The 14,941-nt window shown below is 41.9% G+C and overlaps 1 protein-coding gene across 4 annotated transcripts in view; it reads right to left on the bottom strand.

Moving 5' to 3' along the window:
* Positions 1–527: 527 nt before the first annotated feature.
* Positions 528–14,941, bottom strand: part of MAP4K4 (mitogen-activated protein kinase kinase kinase kinase 4) — a 166,561-nt gene continuing 152,147 nt past the window's right edge. For all 4 annotated transcript variants that reach the window (XM_082279409.1, XM_082279410.1, XM_082279407.1 and 1 more), the window contains 7 exons: positions 13,553–13,696; positions 8,218–8,352; positions 5,741–5,841; positions 4,934–5,083; positions 3,910–4,069; positions 1,863–2,002; positions 528–1,137 (listed from right to left, as the gene is read on the bottom strand). In XM_082279409.1, coding sequence (XP_082135535.1) covers positions 1,054–1,137; positions 1,863–2,002; positions 3,910–4,069; positions 4,934–5,083; positions 5,741–5,841; positions 8,218–8,352; positions 13,553–13,696 — 914 coding nt within the window. In that variant the 3' untranslated portion in view covers positions 528–1,053. The remainder of the gene's footprint in view (positions 1,138–1,862; positions 2,003–3,909; positions 4,070–4,933; positions 5,084–5,740; positions 5,842–8,217; positions 8,353–13,552; positions 13,697–14,941) is intronic.

The following is a 14,941-nucleotide window of genomic DNA, read 5'->3' as shown; positions in this document are numbered from 1 at the left end:
GATTAAATTAGACATTAATGGTTTTCTTCTAAAAACGTATAAACTAAACCACCTCTTTTATTTTATGCATTAAAAACAATGAGGTAGGCACAAAAAATAAACATATGTAGTTTGGATTTTATTTCTCTTTTTTTTCTTTTTTTTTTCTTTTTTTTTTTAGTTCTGCGAGTGCAGACTGTGGTAAAACTGTTGTTGCACTTCTAGGTTTAAACAAAAATTAAACCTTTAACTGAGGCAGTGCTAATACTGTGACATAACCAAGTTCTGGCCTAACACAGAATCATTATAGAAAATGAATTTTTTTTTCCTTTTTTTCTTTTTTTATCATCTGCACATGTTTCAGGCAACACCTGGTACACAGAAAATGACTAAAGTTATTGGCCAGGCCAAAATAAAACTGCAGAAACAAAAAAACCCTAAGAATTCCACCCCAAGCCCCTTCCCACCCTCCCTGTCCCCAAGAAGAAGTTATTCTAGTCACTGTGTCTTTCACATTTTATAAATATTAACTTCTTAAAACCTGCACCTTCCTCTTTGTCCACATATTGTCACATTACAAAAAAGAAATGTCAATTAAATACATTGTTAACATTACTAGACTAGATCTGCCCTCTGTTTCAGCCAGTCTGACTCTCTACACCACTTCTCACCTTCTCTTGCCTGCCTCCTGTCCACTCAACAAACAGCATATTCATGGTAAGCCTGGTTTGTTTTTCTTCCTTTTTTCCCCCCCTTCTCTGTTTTAACACTAACAAACAGAGTCCTTCAAATCCTAGGAATCCTGGAGCTGAAGGGAAAAGAAGACCTGTAGCTTTCTAGCGTGATCCCAAATCTCAAAGACATTGTAGCACCTGATGGCAATATCTTTACAGCACCAGCTGCGTCGCAGCCTCAGTTGAAAAACATAAAGAAACCTAACACCAGTGATGCCTGCACACACATTTACACAGAGTGCTGCATTCGTGCAGGTCTGTACTCCAGTTGAAAATAATTCCAAGTTATGAAGATCTCAGACTCTGGATGTCAGCAATTCCTCTCCAAATCCCACCGCTTCTACCAGCTCAGAAGTGAAGTCCTGCCAAGGGTCATGAAATAGACTTGACTGCTTCCACCTGACCGCACGGAGGCAAAGAAAACCTGCAAAGAAAAGAGATTAACAAATTCAACAGGTAGGACAGCACTGGTTCTAATGTGCCTTCACTGTCCCCAGTATTTGCAGTGCAATTGCAGTGCTGGTCTGGGCTGGTGGGGATGGAGTTGATGCTCCTCATGTGGCCTGTGGGTTCAGGGCTTTGCATCTGTGTTAAACAGTGTTGTTAACACACCAGTGTTTTGGCTACTGCTGAACAATACTTCACAGTATCAGGGCTTTCTCTCCAGCTCCCTCACCCCTAAAAGGCAAGAGGGCTGGGATGGGCAAGAGGCTGGAAGGGGACAATGCTGGGACAGTTGACCCAAACTGACCAAATGGATGTCCCATAATTTAGAGCATCATGTACACCAATAAAGGCTCAGGGCAAAGGAGAGGATAGGAGGGACATTGTGGTGATGACATCTGTCTTCCCAAGAAAGCATTATGTGTGGAAAACATCTGAACATCCACCTGCCCATGGGAGACTGTGTATTAACTCTTTACTTTGTGTGGCTTGCACGTACAGCTTTTGCTGTCTTATTAAACTGTCCATATCTCGATCCATGAGTCTTTTTGCCTTCTGACTATTTTCTTTCCCTTCCATGGGAGAGGGGAGAGAGCTTGAGGCTGGCTGGGTGTTTAGCTGCTGGTCAGGGTCAACCCAACCTAAGTACCCAACTGAAGCACACGTCTATTATCTTGGCAACAAACTTGGTGGGAGGGAATGTACCTTGTCATTGCGTTCACATAAGAATTTGAGTCTTTGTGCCCTTTTGTGCATGAACACACCATCCAAGTGTCCAGTTTCCACCGACCGGATTTCGATAGCTTTTTCTCCCCAGCCCATGATCTGGTTAGATCGGATGTATGCTTTGGAGAGAAAACAGCACGTTAGCATGGGCAGAGGGCAACAGGAAGAATGGAAAAAGCACAGAATATCCTGATACACTCCAGTTAAAAATTACCTGCATGTGTGTTATTGTAGCTACACACATGTTCAGAGTGCTATTTCTGTCCTCAGAACATGTACCTAAAAAATACCTTTTTTTATTTTAATTTCTTTTGCATGCTTTCTATGTTATATACTTCTTCCTTGAGCATTTGTAACAAAGGATACTCTATAACCTTTAATTAAACTGAGGGAACATTGAGTTTTTACACAGGCCTCTTCTCCAAGTCTGGGACAAAGAGATGGATTAATTAGGTGTTGACTAGGAGAAAGCAGAAGCCAAGGTTTAAATAGACTAAGCCCATCCACTACAGTGCTTCCCAAGCACCAGCTCTGTGTCTTACATGTTATTTTCCCTCCTTGAAGGAGTTTGTCAGCAAAAACAAAGAATGAGAGGGAAAGGTAAAACTAGAAAAAAATTACCTAGCCTCTCTTAATAGGAGTAATACTTGAAAAACTGATCTCCTTGCAAAAGCCAACTGAAAATCATTCCGTATATCTCTCAAGAGGTTCACATTAAACTCTCAAAGTAGAAATATTATTATTTGACATACTGCATTCCTTTGTGTACAAATAAAGCAACAAATCAAACATTTTTCCTTAGTGTCACAGGGGAACAAGATTAGTAGTAGTGTGAGGAAAATAATCTATTTTTGACAGGAGTAAGAAAATTAAATAAAAAGTATAGTCACCAGCATTATGCAAAGGTATATTCACAAAGCAGTTTGATGGATAGTCTTAGGAATGCTGTCAAAAATAACATATGGGGAACTTAATGAAGACTAAGCTGTTGCCTCTGATTTGCATTCTTAACAGAAAAATAAAAACTACTTCCTAGCCAGAAAAATTTAAAAATACTTAATTTTGCAGTACTTTCCTTTTATATAACATATTCAAATTAGTTTTCACTGAAATTAAATAAAATTATCTACTACAATATAATGTACACCAACAGTGTATATACCATCCTGATGGAAAATTATTTATTTTTAAATATTTCACTAGTGCTAACTGGGCCAAATAGTTTCAAAAAATTGCCAGACAAGATGTTCAAATGGTGTTGGCTGCCTCAGTGCCATTTACTACTTCACAAGCATTCCAATCTCCAAAGGCTCTGGAATTTGCCAGCTGATATATTCTGCTTGCTTTTAGATCTAGTCAAGAGTTAATCAGCACAGGAGCGAACATGCTGTGCATGAAATGTCTTTAAATTTCCTCCTCCATTGTTGTTCCTGCTGCTCAAACAGCTATCAGCACTCATCTCCCAATATGTGCAGGCATCCCACAGCCCATAAAATGCAATGTGCTTGCCCAACAAAAGGAAGGTGTGACCACAGCCCACGCTATGCTCCGCACTGAATTACAGCAGCACAAGCAAGAGGGATTCTGGTGTGTACTTGTGTACTACACTTATTATTCTCACTCTCAACCTTATTTTGAGCTGGAGAGATGAGTAATCTGAAGGTGAATTAAAGACATCAAATGAGGTACACCTTTTGTTATCTACATGGACTTACCCATAATATTTTATTCCTCTGCCACTTTATATGCCTTTATACTGAAAGGTTTCTACAGCTTTGTGGCTATCTAGCAAAAATTCTGCAGCAGCCTACAGAGGTCATGGTGAGTTTTTCAATCATGAACTCCACAATTTGATTGTTTGGGTTTTGTTCACAAAAACTTCAGCCAAAACAGCTGTTTTCCAGAAATAATACAGCACTGACTTCAGATGCAGAAGCAGCACACTCGATGTTCCCTCCTTCTGCCCATGTGCACAGACTCACACTCCCTAAGAGCACATTGTACATGGCACACCAGAGGCACTTACCAACTGAAGTTGGCATTTCTCCCCACTGCAGAACCACATCCTTGGTTATCCTTCCGTATGTGTTGACGTAAACTCCTTCATCCTCGTAGCAGACCAGTAGCTCCATCCCATCCGTGTTTGGGAGAATGATGATTGCGTGAGGTTGGATACTACTCTGGATCTACAGAGACAGAAAGAGGAAACTTTTGTTTTAATGCTGCAGATCCTGTGCTAGAAGAAAGAAATGAGTGGGTTTTGGTTTTGGCTGACACATCAGGGATTCACAGAATTATAGAATGGATTGGGTTGGAAGGGACCCTAAAGATCATCTAGTCCCAAATTCACTCACTTTAGAAGCACTAGATCTGCTCCCCTCGAGCTAGACACCATACACGGTGACCAAGACCTGTAAACCCTTGAAGCATAAATCCTCTCATCCTAAGGCAGACATCTAAGCCAAGGAAAGATTAATTCCTCTATAGGGATGCCTATTTCTTTTCATGGGCAGAAAGGGAGCCTGGAGCAAGCACTGCAGATGCAGACCTCAGATCTCTTCACTGCACTGGATAGTGCTTGGGGTGGCCCATCTGACACCTCTGTGTACAATGACCAACAGGAAATCTTGGTAACTAAGGCCACCTGGCCTTAGAACAAAAACCACCACTAAGGCCAACCCTTTTGAAACCCATCAGTGGGCTGTTGTGTCATTTGTGCTGCTGGGCATTTGCAGGGCACTTGGCCATTTACCTGCTACCCCTGGAACAGTCACACTGGTCCACATCAGATCTGAGTGGGCAACTCCAGACCATAGAGACATACTGACTATGACGTGAGGACTGACAGTGAGGCACAAACCCCATGGCAAATGTGGCCATATCTGCTTAGACCCCTCCATCCAATTTACCACTGCAAACATCTGGCAGTGATCCACAGGGACAGCCAGACACATCAGTCATTTGGGGAAAGGAAGGGGCCGGGGGGGGGGGGGGGGGGTGTGATCCACCAGAAAGAAAGAGAAAAACCCAAGCACAGCAGCAGCTCTTACATGTGTTGGTAGATAAATATCATAGACCGATCCTGAATCCACATCAACAGCATGGAAGCCAGCGCAGGAGCCATAGATCACTTTTAGTCTCTGGCCCTCTTCTACGGTTAGATCCACCAGCAATGGCTTATGTACCAATTCTCCAAATGACTGTGAGACAACCATCAGTGAGATTTACTTTAGTGCTTTGAAAAACAGTGGGGTTTATAAAAATATGCTCGCATGCACACATTGTGGGTTTATTCCTCCACATCCCTCTGGTCCCTAGACACCAGACCCATTAGGCTAACATGTCTCTCATGAATAAGGACAGATTACTCGGCAAACTGCTGCATTTCAATCACCTAAGCTATTTTCTGTCAGGTTTACTTGGCCTGTTTGCTTTTTTAGTAAGAATTGTTCTCCCCAAAGTTCAGGGCAATTCAGCACTCCTGTAGTACTTACTTCTATCTGCACAACCAACAGTAACTGTCTGTAAATCAGCCTGGCAATTATACCAAGCCAGCTAATTTCATTCTAGCAGCATTCAAAAATAGTCCCATAACAATGCTGAGTATCACTCAGAGCAAAGACTTGTGATATTGTGTCATTATTAGTTTATGCTCCGTTACAATTTAGACCTTTAAGTGTATTGTCTCCTAGAATTAAAAAAAAAACCTCTCCTAAATTAAAATACAATACAAAGTTTGTGGAGATTTACCAAAGAACTTGGAACATGGCCATGATACAATGTCAGAACATTTTTGTAAAAGGGATAACTGCAAGTGTTATGGGAAAATCCTACCTATGGCTGAAATATACTGTTACCTTAAAGGCCATAAATTTATGGTATGGCTTTGGTGCCCATGCATAGACTTCCACAGAACTCTTCAATGCAATTACCAAGAACTTGATTCTTTCATATTTTACTGAAATTAAAGAAAACAAAAAATAATTCAGCATAATTACAAAGTCATTCCAGTTACATCAAGAAAGAAGACAATTTATGTAAGTATGAAGAAATACTGAGAGTTTTAGTAACACTATATTTTAGGATTGCTACTTCTATGAAGTTAAGCTCTTTGATACATTTATGCTACAAAAGTCATTACTCTTATTAGCAACTGACCATGTCACCATCTTTAGAATTAATTAGTCAGTACACACTTATTTCCACTTATTTTTTTCCACATTGGACAGTGCTTAGTCATCAAGACAAGAAAATGAATTTTCAGACAGACACATTCCAATAAAAGAAGGCCGTGACTGTGGAAGAGTCCATTACTGGCAGTTCCAGTCACAGCACTGGCAGTGGTACTTTGAGCTGATGGAGAAACTACCCAGAGGAAAGGAGGAAGAAAAAAAAATTACAACATAACTCAATTTCAAAAGCAAAAGGCAAGCTTGATAGTGGAGCACTTTCCTTTGTCCCTAAAGTCTGACATAACTCACTTGAGAAAAAGAAAAAAGATTCACAGAAATAATCAGAAATAAAGCATCATTACAATAATGATCCACAATACTGCTTGCTCTTTTAGCTGTGCAGGAAAGCAAGACTACTGAGCTGTAAGTGTTAAGGGACTTGACACTTCTTCAACAGACAAAAAAAATTCTCTCAACCTCCACAGCTGTACTGACTAAAAACAGAGCTTTTGTTCAGTCTTGTCTAGCTTACAAGACTTCCTGGAATTTTTTCACGGAGAAGAGGGGGGTGTTGAACAAAACCACCTCATCTGTGAAAGGGGACATTTGATAATTCTTATTATTTGCTCTGGGTGCTATCTGGGAATTCACCCAAATCTTAAGTTTCAAAAGAGCAATTTCTCATTTAGAGGAGCCAAAAGTTGCCTGAAGCAACTGAGATCCATAAATACCACTTCACCCTGACATCGGAGACCCCTGTTGCATCAAAGAGACAAGGAAGTGATCAGTGCCAGCTGCCTCGGTGACAGCGTCCAGACTGCAAGCCCAACTACTGGCAGAGCTGTCCTTCTTGGGAACTGAAGCGCAGCTGTCAAAGAGGCCTCTCACTACCTGAAAAAGTCTACTGTATTTCTGTGGTTCAGAGGGAAGTTCAGTGCCAGGCTGCAGCCCAGGGTAACAAACCCCTCTTCATCTGGAAGAGAATGCTCTTTGTTTCAGACGCTTCCCTGCTGGAAAGCCTCCTTTCAATAGCTGTTGATGTATTGTTAACAGGCCACTTCATTACGCTGCTGACACCCTGGGGTATGATACCAGAGAAGTGCATTATTAATTGTTTTCGGGGTCAAGCTCCTGGTTCAGCAGTCACTTACTGCCATTGTTATTGATTACGCCCCATTAGCAGGTTTTTCCAAGAGCACGAGCATGACAGGAGGAGACTGAGAACTGTTTGATTGCTGCTGCTCCACACCGACTGACACAGCTGGAAAGGAACTGAGCTGGCTCTTGGGAGAAAATCAAATCAGAGGCAACATCCAGTGCCCATTAGGATGCACCATGAAACCGAAGCAGCAGAAAGAGCTCTTGGTTCATATTCCCACCTGCAGGGCAGCAGGCTCACTGTATACTCCGCTGGCTGTGAATGCTACATGTCTTTCACCAGCTTTGGTGGAAGTTTCTATAGCCAAATCCATTTAAATTACTTAAAACCACTCAAAGGGCACCTGTCTAATGAAAACACACTTGATTCTGTAACTGTACTGCAGCAGATCTGAGATGGCATTAGGGAATTTCATGAGCTAAGGGGAACCAATGAATCATCCTGAAGTTAAAGACATGCCTCTGTTCCCAGATACTTCCCCAAAGCTCATCTGCTACCTGGGCTTCCTTTCTCCTCCCACTCTTTTTTTCCCCCCAGTCTCTAAAATCTAATTAAAGAGAGACTTTTTTCAATCTATTCCAGCATGTAAATTCATCATGGTACAAGATCAGGGAAACCTGCTAGCAAAGAAAACAGTTGCTGGGGACAAGAATCCTTCTATTACCTAAAGGGTCTGATAGACCTGGTGAAATGTTATCAGCCCTCACTGCCCATATCAGCACCCTTCTGGAAGCTGCATCCATTACAGGAAGGAGACAGATGGGATTCGCACACTCTCCAGTTCCCAGCCCATCGTCTCACCACAAAATCCCTCTCATCTTCAATTTAACCCTGTAACTTGCCATCTATTTTGGTGCTTTGCCATCAAGTTCACCCTGAGAAACAGGTAAGACAGCTAGAAATAAAACCGACCGAACTTTAAACCCAATAGCTACATGCACTGCAGTTCCCTTTCTCAGCCATCCTTTGTCCCAACTATTTGATTACTGCATTTGCTACTCACCAACTTTATAGTGCACACAGCCTTCCAAGTCGCCCACCGTTGTCCAGCCCTGTTTCTTTTCTACTTCAGGATCGTTGTGAAGGATTTTATTTCTTAACCATGACAAATAGTAAACTCGCAACTTGTTCTTCTTACCTGGCCACAAAATTAAAACAATGGTTTATCTCCATAGGAAGATACTTGCAAAAAGCCCTACCCAGACAAACAGAAAGCCCTGCAAAGCAAATCAAAACAACAATGAAGGAGAAAATGCTGCAACCACAGACATCTCCCTTAGCTTTTACACCCATAACAGCTTCACTCCAGACTCCACCCAGACACGCACTTCCCCGATAATCAATGACAGAGACACATGGCAATACTACACGAACATAAATGACAAACTCAAGGGAATAACTCTTCAGCTATCTGGTTCTTAGGACCTAGACAACTTCCACTAGAACAGGGAATTCCCACAACAAAAGCACAAGAGAGTAATGCACTGAGATTAAAATATATATATATATATATATATATATATATATATATATATATATATATATATATATATATATATATATATATATAGCTGAGTCAGAATGGCTCTTTTTGACACAAAACTGTAGGAGAGCAGGAGGATGGAATATGAGACCTGAAACTTCCTCTGCTTGCTAAAAGCTGACGACTGCTTTGTCAGCAGCCCTTCCCTTGAACTGCAAGGGTATAATACTTATCAGACTGTACACAGAAACTGTGAAAGGTGTTTCTTCTCCACAGGTGAGAGAAGCTACCTGCCCAGGCTGCCCTATCTTCAACTGACAATGCATCTGCCACATCATCGAAATACACCTCAGACTTTTAACTCTTGATAGGAGAAGGCCTCTTTGAATGAATGCAAGGTTCATGACAAACTTTATCAGTGATTCTTTAACAACTAATGGCCTACAAAGCATTTGCTGAACTAGTGAGAAGATGGTCCTAAATGCACATACACAAAGCTTGCATCCTCTTTTCTCCCGCTGCTTTGCTGCTTGAAGCCATTACAGTTCCACAGATGAAGCTGTGGCTGAGGAAGGGAGATCACCCCTGCTTTGACTAGGAGCCATTTAATAAGGCTCCATGAGGTCCTTGTGAAAGGAAAGGAAACAGGAGATGCTCTCAGGGACCCTACTTGTCAGCAGGGTAGCTCCACGCTTGTTCTTCACCAGCCACAATGAAGTGCCATGTGCCTGTCCAGTGTTTCTCAGCTGCTAGAGAAGTCACTGCAGTCACTGCTGGGCTGGCCAAGCGACACTGTACTGGTCTGTGCTGTCGAAAGCCACTTCCTATCAAGATGGTCCACCTGGCAGCCTGCCAGCCAGATCCAGCTATAGAGTTCCGCTAAATGTCTCTAATTTGTCATTTAAGTTTTCACAGGATGCCTGCTGACAGATTAGTTCACAGGTGGCTGGCTCAGGGGATACTGGCTGCAGCAGGACATGAGGCCCAGGCATTGAGACCATCCTCCACATTGAGCTGGCTGTGCCAGAGCTGGCACAAACCCCCTACCCTGATGGCAGGGGATCCCCAACAGAGGTAGGCTTGTCAGGAAAAGCATCTGCAGGGGCTGAGGCAGCAACATGGGGAAGCACAGCTTGCAAACAGGCTTCTCCATCGACTCCAGCACCACAAGCCATTGCATTAAAAATACACACAGTCTAAAAGATCTTTTTATGATTACTTGGATGGGAAAGGACAGGAGGAAAAGAAGAGGCAGTTTCAAAGTAAAAAATCTGTTCACTGAGCTTAAATTTAAAGTGGAATTGGAGAGGTGATTGCAAATACTGGATCTGTCACTCAATTTTAAAAGCCCTTTTGTTCTGATGCCATGCAATGCAATGTGAAGTAACACTGCACCATCTATTGTTTATCTCCGTTACAAATGGGACTATAGATTTGGCAGTAAATGAGTACCCTGATTTACTTCCTGACTTAATATTTATTAAGCCATGTTTCATAAAGGGGTAAAGCCCTACCACTCCTGTAGCTTTCTCAAGATTTGGAGGACTAGAGCAGGAAACAGTATTTCCAGAAGTCCCACATGTAACCAAGGAAAGGTCCTTCCATGAAAACACTGCAAATTATAGCCACAAGGGCTCTTTTAAAAACACTGAAAAATAGGAAACATAGTTCATATCAGAAGCTACTGCAGTTCTGGGCAAGGAAGAACTCAGAGGGCTCAGGGTCAGTACAATGTTCCAAATGCTTTTAAAACCATCGTGAGTCCCTGTCCACAAGGAGATAAATTCTGCCTCAGATTTTTCCATGGTTGTAGCTTCCCCAGCAGCTTAGTCAAACTCGAAGACTCAGAACAAACAGTACACATGGGAATTTCCCAGCACGCGGCTACATTTTTTCCTTTTGGTTCACATGATGTGCACCAGGGTATTTCTCTCCAACCAGAAATATTTTTCAAAACAACTGAGAAATATCTCAAGTGTGTTCCCATTGTGTTTTGGTGTCTAGACCACAAGGAAAAGTCACAAGACAGGAAATTCCTTTGCCTTTCTGCAGCCTGACATGAAAAGAGTAGGACCAGTTAGTTATATAAACATGGCTATGCATGTATTTAAACAAGTTTTGCTGCTCTTAATGTTCCCATTTGGAGTGCAGAGATCAGATCCTTCTCCTTGTAAAGCTCTACCAGTCAGTTTAAACAGCTCTCAGAAATCTGGTCTTTTTTATCTTTTGCAGGGGTCTAATCATTATGACCATTGAATAAGAAAGAAAACTCTGCTCCAGCCATCAAATGAACTAATCAGACAATGAATTCTATGAGAACTCCCAGGTTGGATTCTCCCACAGACATAGTTTCAAAGGCAAAGTCCTTTTCCCTATATTGAGTTTTTGTTTTTATTGTCACTGTGGTTTTTAATTATTGAGCAGGCAGATTGCAACCAGTTCTTCCACTTTGTCATCTCCTCCTACCTTCCTGGTGCCACCATCAGCCAGCTGGGCTGGCAAAACCCTCAAGGAGCCACAACTGGAGCGTGTTCTGTATGCACGTTGCCACTCTCTCCTCCAGCAGTTTTATGACTCTGCACTGTATCATCTCAGCAGAAGAAACCATGTTTTTTGCCTCTCAACAGCATGAACTGAAGAACCAATCAACTACTCTTGCTTTACCTGCACGGCTTTCTTGTACCATTTCTAGAAGGCTCAGTATCTCAGTATCAAAAGCTTTGTTGTCAAAAAGTTCTGTACTTCAAATATAAATTGGGTCAAGAATTGATATAATGTTTTCAGACTCAAGAGTGTGTCTATTAAAAGCAAGTTTAGGTGACAATCCTCTTAAAATCCTAGCACACGGCAGCTTCTTCGCACAACGCAGTGACACCTTTCAAACCCTACCACCATCAGCACATCACTTCCCAAAAAACTCAGGGGAACATACGGCTGAGTGCACCACAGTGAGCTGAACAATACTCCCAGCAAAGCTGCAGCAGCGTGGGGACAAAGCTCAGAGGGAGTTCAATAACTAATCTGCCAAAACACACCATTTGCAGAAACATAACTTCATTCCAGCATCCCAATTTTGCCTGGAGTGGTGAAGCAACTCATCACAAATAAAAAGATGCTTAGGGAAGTCCAGCATGAGAGTAAAAAACTGAGATGTGGAGCACAGAAGGCAAAAGCAGGACATAAGGGGAAGCTTGGGCATAACAGCATTATGGTTTCACTGAATATGCTCCCCCAGCCCTGCCTTTCACTGGGCAAGGATGCCTCTTCTGCCTCATACTCCAGTAACCTCCCATAAAACACAGGAGATGGCACAGACACAAAGGCATAGAACAAAGATCAGCTGATTTCTTAAGGGTTAATGTAGCGTGTCTCCACAGAGGAAGCAATAGTTTTGAAGGAAACAAAGAAAACGGATGTGTCAGGGTACTCCAGTTGTGACTGACGCAAACATCAATAAACTTAAAACAATTATACACAAGACTGAATCACGGGCACTTGTGAATTGTGTAGCATATGTTTCAAACCAACAGATTTTACACAAGTTGGATTATACAATATTTTTGTTTACAAGGTCTGCTATAGTATAAAATCTATCAAATGGTGCCTTTCAAACGGCTTATATTTTAACATACAGCACTAGACATCAAAAGGACACACAGCAGGTTGTGTATTTTTAAATGCTGCCTGATTCATCTTTTTCTTTTTATAGATTTCACAGAATAGCTGTATCTGAGAATGCAGCAAGTGACAAACCAACAAAATTCACTTGTTCCAGACAGAAACAAATCCCATGTTGATGACAGCAGCATGGGCATGGGTCTTTGGATCTGTGGTAACACAACATGGCTAATGCATTAAATTCCACTAAATTGTCTACTGTGTGTCCTTTTGAACAAGTGTTGGGAGAGCCAGAGATCTCCTCCAGCAGACTCAGAGAGATTCTGGAGCCTCAATAAAGTTTAGGTGAGTCTGAACAACAGCAAATCCTGTGAGAAACCTCATTAAACAACCTCTCCCAATCACACACAGCACAGCAAAGACTTATTTCCCAAACAAACCAAAACAAAAGGAAGGTAAATGGCTGAACAACACCAGTGAAGAAAGACTAACAATGCACCACACCAAATTGTCTAACAGCAGGTTAACCTTATGCCATAACTTTCTAGAGTCAAAGAGTCTGCAATCTCAAGCTTCATACAACATATTTCTCATCAGCACACACAAAACAAACACAAGCATCACCACCACCCTTCATCTCCCATTAATTTGTCATTCCCAAGTTGTACCCAGTGAGAGACCAGGCACCAATCTCCCTTCTTGCTCTCTGGTCATTTCCACACCATGTACACACTGTACTCCTCTCTCTCACACTTTTACTGCACATCACTCTTACTTCCCTATTTTGCAAGAGCTTTCCCCATTCTACAGATTCTAACGCACAAGAAAAATGTCTTTAAACCCAAGTAGCACACTGTGCTTTGGTTAGAAAGAGGCCAGGTTGAAGGCAATCATGACAGAGGGAAAGAATGCCATTTTCCCAAACTTAACAAAACATTAATTTCCAGCTCTCAAATACTGAACAAGGGAACAAAGCCAGACATTTCCCCCAACTTGTGCAGCATTTTTAAATGTCACCCCACAGAAGGAAGGACAGGGAGCAACCAGGCATGGGTGTTGTGTGGAAAACGATTCACTTGCAGAAATAAACTGTAGACTCAGAGAGGTGAAATGATGGAAAACCCACTGACTTCAGTCAGGACTTCCCCCTCAATACACAGGCTGCCAAGAAAATCTTTCTGCCATGCCATGCCATGCCAGATGGAGGAAAAATATAATGTTCAACAGTTAAATTTACCAGAAATTGTCACCAAGACATTCAGCCCTTCAAGTACATCCATTTGCTGGAATCGTCTTCGATTGATGAGCGGATAAACCTTCCCCTGTCCACTTCTGTCTAGCAGCATCAGACCACTTTCAGTGCCCACCAACAAGTTCACTCCTAGAAAAAACAAAGCCAGAGATCCAAGTTAGTAAGCACCTTTTCCACATATTCTGATGAAGTGATGATTGATACAGCAACTGACTTGTTTCAAGCAGGTCTAACCACTGCTGACTGGGTCTCATTTGCCTGCAGCCTAAAAGCTCTTACGATGCAGAGGCTCTCTACATTACCTGCCCACAGTGACTATTGACACCAAACGGTGTCCAAAAGAGTAAGAGACTGGAAGACCACGGAGAGCTTTCTAGAGCACCAGTCCCAAACAAAAAGGCATGCTAATGTTGGAGGAGGAGTGAGGCACAAAGTGGTATGCAAGCCTGTGTATTCCAAATACGTATTAGCTGTTGTTAGGGGGGTGGTAGCAGGATGCTTTTGACATAGACATGGCAGTAAAAACTGGGAGAAACAGATTGTGGTGCAGCCCTCCTGCAAAAGGATAGGCACTGGGTTTGTTCCCAGCTTCACACCAATCTTTTCCATCTGAATGTTAAAACCAGAGGAACTACAGTAATCTCGTGTTTCCACAGGCTTCTCCTAAAGATCAAGCAAATATAGACGAGAGAAGTCAGTAGTCCAGTTTCTTTATACAAAGTTCCAAAGGTCCATTGGAACACTTTCCAAGAGACCATAAAACCTTACTATTTAAAATCAATTACTTTTTTTTACATCATAGATATATATGAGACTAAGTTTTAAATTCCTATTGTGTTATCACTCTTAAACTTTTTATTTGCAATAGTGTTTAAGTCCAGAAGCTCACAAATTTTGCAGAGACAGTTCAAATACACTACAGGAAATGGAAATCAAACCAAATGTATGACTCCCTTTATTAGGCTTCCATGTTGCAATCCCAATATAAAACTTGCCATGCTCTAGCACAATAAAATAATGAAATAAGAAAAGCAAAACTCACAGAAGATCATCATAGTTACACTGCTTAATGGTCTTAATCCCTAGTCAGACAATTAACCCCACATACAACTACACTGGTGCCAATGGGCCATCTGGGCTGATCCCATAATGAACCTTTTCTGATAGAGCAGGTGTGCCCAGTGTCCAGGTGTGTGTGTGTGTCTCAGTGCAGTCTGCACCTACAGCAGTGACATGCCTTCTTACAGTACTGAAAAAGGGCATTACCGCTCACCTAAACAACACCCTGGATACCAGGCATGGGAGTGGCTTGCGAAAAGGAAGGCCTGACCCAGGGGACACAAAGTATCTCTGAAAGGGGAGAGAGTATTAGGG

Source organism: Coloeus monedula, assembly GCF_965178545.1.
Source record: "Coloeus monedula genome assembly, chromosome: 3".
Classification (NCBI taxonomy): Eukaryota; Metazoa; Chordata; class Aves; order Passeriformes; family Corvidae; genus Coloeus; species Coloeus monedula.
Note: the sequence above shows the minus strand (reverse complement) of the source record. Positions and strands in the feature narration are given on the sequence as shown.